We start from the raw sequence: 9175 nt of genomic DNA on the forward strand, positions 1-9175 counted from the left end.
TTACATTCAGAAAAAAGTAAATGCATGAAACTGGATTCCCTGCCCTGCTGTTGTGCACAAAGCCACCATATGGAAAATAATTGGAAAAAGTCCCCAGTGTTGTTAGGAATGGAGACTCTTTTGGGCCCTTCCAATCATAAAGGTTTGCATCCACAGAAGCACATGCCTAACATGGTTTTCTTGAAGCTCTTCTCTTCACTGCCAGGTGCCGCCTCCTTCCAGGTGCGTGGCAAGCTGTAGGCCTGGGTATGCCAAGGAGGTTCAAGAAGGGAAGCCACCCTGCTGCTATGCTTGTGCTGTATGTGCTGAAGGGACCATCTCCACTCAGGAAGGTGGGTGCTCTCTGAGGAAAGTGCGTTCCCTTAGGGACTGCAGCTGATCACTGAGTCTGCCCAATCTCTTTGTGTTTGATTGGTGGCCATTGTTTTGAGCTAGTCTCTTCCTTCCTTTTCCTCTGACTCCAACACCCAAGACCATGATTTGCAGTGCACACTTATATTAAAATTGCTTTGCTAAGAAGAGAGTTTGGCCCTAAGTAGCCTTTGATTAAATTGAATAGATAAGCCACTGATCATGTCAAGAGCTGAACCCAAACTGGAACTTCTTATTCACTCCCATTTGGTAAAATCATGTCTGCAGACTCAGGGTGGTTCCTTCTGGTGGAGAGGCAGCCGACATGATCTATGCAGGCCCATTAACTGGGGAGCTCACCTCTCCTCAGAATGAAGGAAAGGATCCTGACCTCGCTCCCACTGTAAGCATAATGTGTCTCTCCTCCCAAAGAACATTTGCCTCTTTCCCTGCCAGACCAGACAGAATTCCTCCCTGTCATAGCCTACATACTTTTCTTTGAGTCATATGAGCAGAATCAAGGCTTTTCTGGATGTCCCATTAATGGTGGCAATGCTGAATACCCCTACCTTCTTTTCAGATGCAGGGCATTGTAACAAGTGTCCAGAAAATCAGCACCCAAACCAGGACCAAGACCAATGCATCCCCAGGGAGATAACCTTCCTCTCCTATGAAGAACCTTTAGGAATCATCCTGGCCTCTTTTGCTTTCATCTCTTCTTTGACCACAGGATTTGTGTTAGGAATCTTCATCAAATTCCTAGAAACCCCACTGGTCAAGGCCAACAACCGCGACCTTTCCTATGTCCTCTTGGTTTCCCTCCTACTTTCCTTTTTGTCCTCCTTCCTGTTTATTGGGCAGCCAAGCAAAGCAACTTGTCTGCTCCGACAAATGGCCTTCAGCATCATCTTCTCAGTTGGCGTGTCTTCTGTGCTGGCAAAGACCATCACTGTGGTGCTGGCCTTCCTGGCCACCAAACCAGGGAACAGCGTGAAGAGATGGCTGGGGAAAAGTTTTGTATGCTCCATTGTAATCTGCTGTTCTAGTGTCCAGGTTGTCATCTGCACCATATGGCTGGGTGTCTTTTCACCATTCCCTGAGTCTGACATGCATTCCTTGCCTGAAAAGATAATTCTGCAATGCAATGAAGGATCAGCCACCATGTTTTATACTGCCCTCAGCTACATGGGATTCCTGGCCGCCATCTGCTTCACCGTGGCTTTCCTTGCCAGGAAGCTTCCAGGGGCCTTCAATGAGGCCAAGCTGATCACCTTCAGCATGCTGGTCTTCTGCAGTGTCTGGGTGTCCTTTGTGCCCTCCTACCTGAGCACCAAGGGGAAGTACATGGTGGCTGTGCAGGTCTTCTCCATCCTGGCCTCCAGTGCAGGGCTACTTGTCTGCATTTTCCTTCCCAAGTGCTACATCATTGTCCTGAGGCCTGATCTGAATACAAAGCAGCATCTCACAGTCAAAACTAAAGGGGATGGGACACTCAAGGATTATTAGAGGACAGTGAAAGAAAGCTGTCAATGCCTCGTTAAGAATAACAAGAAAACCCAGAGATAGCAGATGACTGTGGATGCAATTTGAAGGAGAAGGAGATTGCTACTGGACAGGAGTTTAATAAGGAGGGTCTGTTTCATGGACTGTAAATAAATTCAGTTTATAAACTCTCATCGAAAATGCCTCAGTGGGGGGAGTGATTGCTACTGTGTTAGACTAAGACAGCAATTATACTGAAAAAGAGATTTGAAACACAAAGCAAATCAAAGATACTTTTGCTTACAGACTGTAAAATTTTCAGCAATTAAACTTAATTAGATTCAGCACAGCTCCAGTAAAAGATGATACAGTAAATAATACTAATGGGACTGGCTTGTGATTTGTGAGAATGTAAAAGCATCATTTTCAATTTTTTAAGGTACTCAGTGAAATTAAATCTTAAAATAAGTAAAATATAAAAACTTATATGGATATTTCAAAATCTATAAATAACAAAGCTTGTTTACATTCCTGACTGCTGGACAAGTATAATGTCTAGAAGAAAGAAAACAATAACTAAGAAGTTATTGAGAGCTCCCTCTGCTTCATGAAGGATGTATAATAGTTTCAACTTTTTGAAATAAAACTCAGTAACTGGACATGGATACAGAGCTCCATCTGCTGGAAGACTATTGGATGTTCTTTTATTTTGGTGACATGAAGCTTAAAGAATATTTATTTATTTATGTAAAACATTTCTATGCCACCCCCCACTGCAACAAAGCCTCAGGCGGCTCACAACATACTTAAAACATATAAATAACAATTAATACAATTAGAGAATAAAAAGCCCGGTAGCATCTCGGCTTAAAAATTTAAAATCCTATAAATTCTATAATAAGTTAACAATTAAAATAAGTTTTAAATAAAAAGGTCTTGGCCTGGCACCGAAAAACAAATACTGATGGTGCCAGGCGGACCTCTCTGGGGAGCTCATTCCGTAGGTGGGGCACCACCACAGAGAAAGCCCTCCTCCGGGTACTCACCCTCCTAATATCATTCACGGAGGGTTCCCGGAGAAGGGCATCTGTTGCTGATCTCAAGGGGTGGGAGGGCATATATGGACACAAGCGTTCCTTTAGATAACCAGGTCCCAAGCTGTTGAGGGCTTTATAGGTCATAACCAACACCTTGAATTGGGCCTGGACTTCAATCAGGAGCTAGTGAAGCTGACAGAGAACTGGGGTTATAAGAGAACAATGCCCAGTCCCCATCAGCAATCTGGCAGCTCTTTTCTGCACCAATTGAAGTACCCGGACCATCTTCAAGGGTAGCCCCACATAAAGCACATTACAGAAGTCTAATCGGGAAGTTACCAACATGTGTGTCACTGTCACCAGGCAGTCGTTCTCCAGGAAGGGATGCAGTTGATGGATCAGCTGAAGCTGAAGGAAGGCACTCCTTGCCACCTCCGTCACCTGAGCTTCTAGTGACATCTCAGGGTCGAGGAGCACTCCCAAGCTGCGAACCCTGTCCCTCAGAGGGAGTGGAACCCCATTTAGGACAAGGCCCAAGTCCCCCATCTCAAAGCCCGAACCACCCACCAACAGGAATTCCGTCTTGTCTGGATTGAATTCACAATTTCTTGCTTATGATGTTACCAATTAAGTTAACCTGTATATCTGGAAGGGCACATTTATCTATTAATATCCCTTTTTTTTTCCTTTCCAGGATCTCAAGGCAGCTGAATTAATCTTCTTCTTCCTCCTCCTTTCCATTTTATCCTCATTAGCAGGGTTGGTATAAATCTTACTTGAGTATTCATGGACTTTGTCTTGTGCTTGTCTTGACCACACAAAACAAGCTGTGCTGAGAGAACATCTCTGAATGCTCACAGACCCTCAGCATTTGCTGACCAGCCCTTTCTGGCATCTGTTGCAGCTGCTCACAGGGCATGAACCTCCCTGAGCCAAGAGTTTTGGGGTCAGCTCTTCCCATGGGCAAAAATTGCTCCAACAGACCAGGGAGATCATTGCTTGATGGATGCTAGATGTCACCATTTCTTTCAGAAAGAAAGAAAAGATCCTATACTACCATGAAAACTGTCAAGCTCTAACAATATATGAATGAAGAAGATGCTGTCTTTAAAGGAAGTATGAAAAAAGATGGAGCTGTTGCTACTTCATTGGGTGACGGGAGCTTGGCAAGTGCTTGGCTGTGCTGGAATTGAGTGGGGTGAATGCCTGATTCAACTTAGTCCTCCCAAATGCCTCAGTTAGCGAATTCGTTGACTGTTCACAGATCAGATGAGTTCACTGGGGCTCCTGTCCAGGGACGCAGAAGGAAGAGGCTTGAAAGCTGTCTACCACTGGTTGTTTCTAGGGATGTGTGAGGAATTGATTAGATGTCATTGGAATAGGAATATGCTGGATACCCTGGCTGGGCTCCCTCTACTCTGGTTCACTTTGTAGTGTCTCTGACTCTGAATGCCAGCTCAGAATTTGCAGACTGACCTCCTGGAATGGAGCGTGGTAGTACCACTGTCGGAGACGCATTGCTCTTCTGCGCACCACCCAGTTGCACAAGCTTTCTTCCTTGAGTATTGACAAGCTTCCTCTGAGCTTACTGTACTTTCCATGGCTGGCCAAGCCAGAGCAGAATTCTATTCATGGTACAGCAGTGGATTCTGCTAGTCCTCAACCCAAACCTAGTCATTCCCACTACTGCCCACACCACATGGCTTATTGTGCTTGGATAGAAGGAGGGGAAGGACCACCTTTACCAACTTGGGAAAACAATATGGATTTCAATTGAAACAATGAGGAAATCTACAGAGGGCCCACTGCTGAGATATCAAAAGATGTTCCTGATCTGCGTTCCTTTGCAGGTGTATCTCTGACAGAGGACTGGCCAAGCTCCCACTTCCTGCACCTTCTCTATTTGCAAAAGATGCAGCCTCATCAAAGAGTACTAACAACATGTTTTTCTACCTCCATGCCCCTGTGCCTTGAGACACACAATGGGTCCAGCAGCAGAGAGGATATATTAATCAGAGAGTGATTAATATGGCTCTGGCCAATACTCTAGAGGCCTTCTTGAGATTTCTCTTGAAACAAATAAACTGCAAAATCAAGGGCAATATCAGGAGATGACATGCCTTGTTCCTGAGAAACTGGCTGTGTGCAACACCTGCAGTGCTCTTGAGGACCTGGGCTGAGGCTCAGGTCAGGCAGAGAGATGCAGGGACTGTGCCCATGTGAAATTTAGAAAAGCCCCCTTTGGCTCAGATAAGAGTGCATCTGTGGGACTGCAGGGTCAGAGATTTCTGGTGGAGCTGGGTCTGCGGGTGAGAAGAGTGGGCACATAGGGCATGTGGAAACCAAGGCAAGGTATCCCAATGCCGGCGCTCCTGCTGCTCCTGCTGCTGCCTCCTGAGGTTTCTGAGATGCAGAAGACAAAATGTCTTGAGAACATGTTTATAGAAGGAGCATCTAATTATTATCAGCCAGGAGACTACCTGATCAGTGGGTTTGTTTCCTCACAATATTTTATGCATTACCAACCCTATGTCTTTGATGAGTCACCAGCCAAACAGAGGAATAGGTAAGACATGATGCTTAAGTGCTTCCCAACCTGCACTCTAGTTTTCCCTCTCTCCAGAAGACAGCCCTTAGTTCTGGTCCCTGGTCATTCCCTTAGAATTTCTGCTCTTTATTTTACCCTCTTGTCCATTCTGAAGGAAAATTGGGAGCATGCAGAATAGCAGGCCCACACATGTCTGGCCACTGCTTGCATGGTTTCAACCTTAGGGAGAAACATTTGCTTGCTTTAATCAGGATGGAAGGACCCAGGCTGGAGCAAAGGTAGCTTTTCTTTGGGGTTGCCAAATCACATTACCCATCTCATGGCCCCCTTTGCCACATCTGCATCACTGCCTATTGCACAGCAGCAAATCAATAAAATAGGATGTCTCTGTGTTTTAGCTCTTCTAAATGAGGTAGCATGAAAACCATTGTGAGCTATCTGTGGAGAAGCCAGAGAGGGTGAAGGCCAGTCAAGGTTCCTTGGCATGAGGATGGGGATGTTTCCTTCAATTATTTCCACTTGCCATCAGGGGAGGAGAGGAGATATTTCTTCTCAAGCCCTTCCCTGACATACCCTTCCGGAAAAGATCAGCCAGATGAATGTTCCATCTCTATCACTACTGTGGTAAAGATGAGAAAATCATATTTTTTTTCTGTTGGAGAGGAAAATGAATGTTAAAGCCTATACTTCTTTCGTGAAATACAGATCTTTCCTCTACACTCTTCTGCAGCAGTAGTTTGAATTAACTTTGTGTCTGTGAGTGTTCTACAGTAGGTGCAAAGTGATTTCTGTGACTCCTTTAGGGACTGTGGTACACCACCAGTTGGGACTTCTCATCTTGTTTTCAGCATCCCAAGAAGACATGAATATAATGAGAGCCATGATGCATGAGACCAATAGTCCTTAAAGGTCAGCATTTAATGTATGCAGTAGGAACCCGGTGCCAGTGGGAATCCCAAAAATAGCAAGGAGAGGAGAAAAATCTATCCACTTCTTTTTCCAGCTAGTGGTGTTCATATGATTCAGCCACTTATAGGGATGTGTGAGCAGTTGGGGTTGGGGGATCCATCATATACCTTGGGCTTGGCTCCCCACACTCCAGCTTGCTTTGCTGAAGCCCAGAGTCCAACTTGCTGGTGAGTGTGCCCAGCATTTGTGAGGAACTCTCCAGGAATTGAGCCATACATGTTGAGCAAGAGGCACCCCCTCACACACAAAGTGCAGTTGCCCTTTGAGTGGCAGCATCTGATACTGAAGAAGGCAGGTGGTTGGAGGCTCACAGGAAATGCAGCCCCATGACTGCTGGCAGCATGCCCCTCACAGGCCAGGAGTAGCTCCCATTAAGTGGGCACAACTAAGATGGAAACTTGCATAAGTGGGTGTCTGCAAGCATTCATGGACTTCCTCTCAGGTCCACATAGTTGCATAGAAACATAGCAAGTCAGAAGGGGTATGCTGGACTATCTCATTTGACCTCCAACTCCAGACAGCTCCACTCTTGTAATCCTCAATATGTGGATGTCCAATGTTTCCTTGAACACCCTCACTAATGGGTCCTCAACCATCTCCCTTGGAAGCCCATTTCATATCCTAGGAGTCCTAACCGTCAGCAAGTACTTCCTGAAGTCCAACCTGAAGCCTGGTTCCTTGACCTTTGGCCAATTGGAACACATCCTGCCCCCACTGCAGGAAAGAACAGGTAACAGCCCTCCTCCACATGAAAATCTGGTGACATACCTATGAGTCACAAAAAGATCCCTCAGAGTCTTCTCTTCTCCAGGCTGAAAAGATCCAGTTCCCTCAATCTCTCCTCATAAGTCATCCATCCCAACCTGGTTACCATCCTTGTGACCCAGCATTGAACCACTTCTAACCTAGCTATGTCTCTCCTAGAATGTGAACTGCAGAACTGGACTCAGTACTCCAGTTTTGAGTGGACCAGAGTCATGTAGAATGGTATTACCACCTCCCCAAATCTGGAAGCCACATTTCTGGGCTATACATCCAAGGATGGTGTTTGCCTTCTTAACTGCCATGTCACACAGCAGGCTCATGTTCAGCCTTCAGTTGACCAGCACCCCAATATCCCTTTCACAAGTGCAGTTCTCCAACTACTTGTCCCCTAACCTGTACTTATGACACCCATTCCTATGCCCCAAGTGCAAGACCTTGCACTTATCCACATTGAACACCATTCTGTTGTTCCTTGACCACTTCTATAGTCTGTCCAGATCCTTTTGGATCTGGAGTACCTGCTCCTCAGTTGTGGCCTCTGCCCCCTTTTTGTATCAGGTGCAAATTGCATCAGCAGACTGGTCTCCCCCTCTTCCAGGCCACTGATGAAAAGATTGAACAGGATCAGTCCCAGGACTGAGCCCTGGGGGACTTGATTCAGCACCAGCTGCCATCCTGAAAATTCCCCACAGATATTCCCCCTCTGGTTGCTCTCTGTTAGCCATGTCCTAATCCTTTGGACAGTGCATTGATCTATCTCAAAGCTCATCAGTTTCTTAACCAGGATATCATGCATTACTTTGTCAAAGGCCTTGCTCAGATACAGGTAAACCACAACCTCCTGGAAGACCACGCTGAGCCCAAGAGGAAGCCTGCAAATGCTTTGAGGATGGATTCTGGGAAGTCTCATTCTGGGTTGGTCTCATCCCAACCCCAGCCTTTGATAACAGAGGCAACAAACAGCAATCAGAACTGGTCTTATTCACTGGTCTTATTCACTCCTTAAACCAGGCGTTTGACCTGTTGAAGCCATCTAAGTTAGTGGCCCTGATTAGGGTTTGAACGAACCCATTTGAAATCTACCCCTCTAAAACCTGTTGACTCCTTAACGTCCTTGGCCCACTCTTGAAAAGTAAGGTGAGTCGGGAGGAAATCTGCTGCTGTCAGTGGTGGGCATGGAAGAATGGTACTGATTGTGCAACACATGGGACTCTATTCCTGTGGAACATCTTGCAAATGCGGGGTGTGCTCATCGGGAGCTCTGACTCTGAGCTGATATGAAGAGATAATGAATCAGGGAAGCCAAAACCAAGGAATACAATGAATTTTCTGCACAGCCCTAGCCACAGCATTAGCATCTGGTGCAAGTGAATGCCAGTATGTGAATGAACCCTTCTCTTCATCCATCCAGAATTTTCATCATAAAATTATTTATTTATTTATTTATTAAAACTTTTGAATGCCGTCTCTTATGCATGACATCTCAGAACAGCTTACAATCCTTAAAATCAAAATACAATAAACAACCATATCTATAAATAAATAACAGAATGCCAATAAAAATTTAAATCAAAATCCAAAGTGACTGCTAAGATGTTAAAATACTATTTTTTAAAATGATGATTGAATAAAAAGGTTTTGATCTGGTGCCAAAAAGCATTTAAACTCGGCGCCAGACAAACCTCTCTGGGGAGCACATTTCACAATCTGGACTCCACTGAAGAGAATTAGCCCAGTTTCTGTAATTCTTGCATTGCAGCTTCCTTCTTCTGGGGTACTGGAACATATTATCCTTCTTGTTTTCCATCCATGAGATAAACCAGAACCACAGCCTCTTAACCAACATCAGCCTGGGCTACGACATCTGTGAGAGTCATTTTGATGCCAGGATGGCTTCCTATGCCATGCTAGGTCTGCCTGCTGGTAGGGGAAGCCACCTTCCCAACTTCAGCTGTGGGAAGAAGAAGAACCTGCTGACCATTCTTGAAGGAATTGAATCAGACATCTCCACTCTTATTTCAGC

The 9175-nt window shown here is 45.4% G+C and overlaps 1 protein-coding gene across 1 annotated transcript; it reads left to right on the forward strand.

The window, feature by feature from the left end:
* The first annotated feature begins 903 nt into the window (after positions 1 to 903).
* Positions 904 to 1857, forward strand: LOC123019371 (vomeronasal type-2 receptor 26-like). Its single transcript, XM_044422198.1, has one exon. It carries the CDS (start codon positions 904 to 906, stop codon positions 1855 to 1857), a length of 954 nt encoding a protein of 317 aa, XP_044278133.1.
* Positions 1858 to 9175: the final 7318 nt, after the last annotated feature.

The sequence above is a fragment of the Varanus komodoensis genome, unplaced genomic scaffold, assembly GCF_004798865.1.
Source record: "Varanus komodoensis strain SLA01 unplaced genomic scaffold, ASM479886v1 scaffold120, whole genome shotgun sequence".
NCBI lineage: Eukaryota > Metazoa > Chordata > Lepidosauria > Squamata > Varanidae > Varanus > Varanus komodoensis.

Coding starts and splice junctions, on each gene's coding strand:
- LOC123019371 (XM_044422198.1), top strand. CDS start 904: ATGCTGAATACCCCTACCTTCTTTTCAGATGCAGGGCATTGTAACAAG.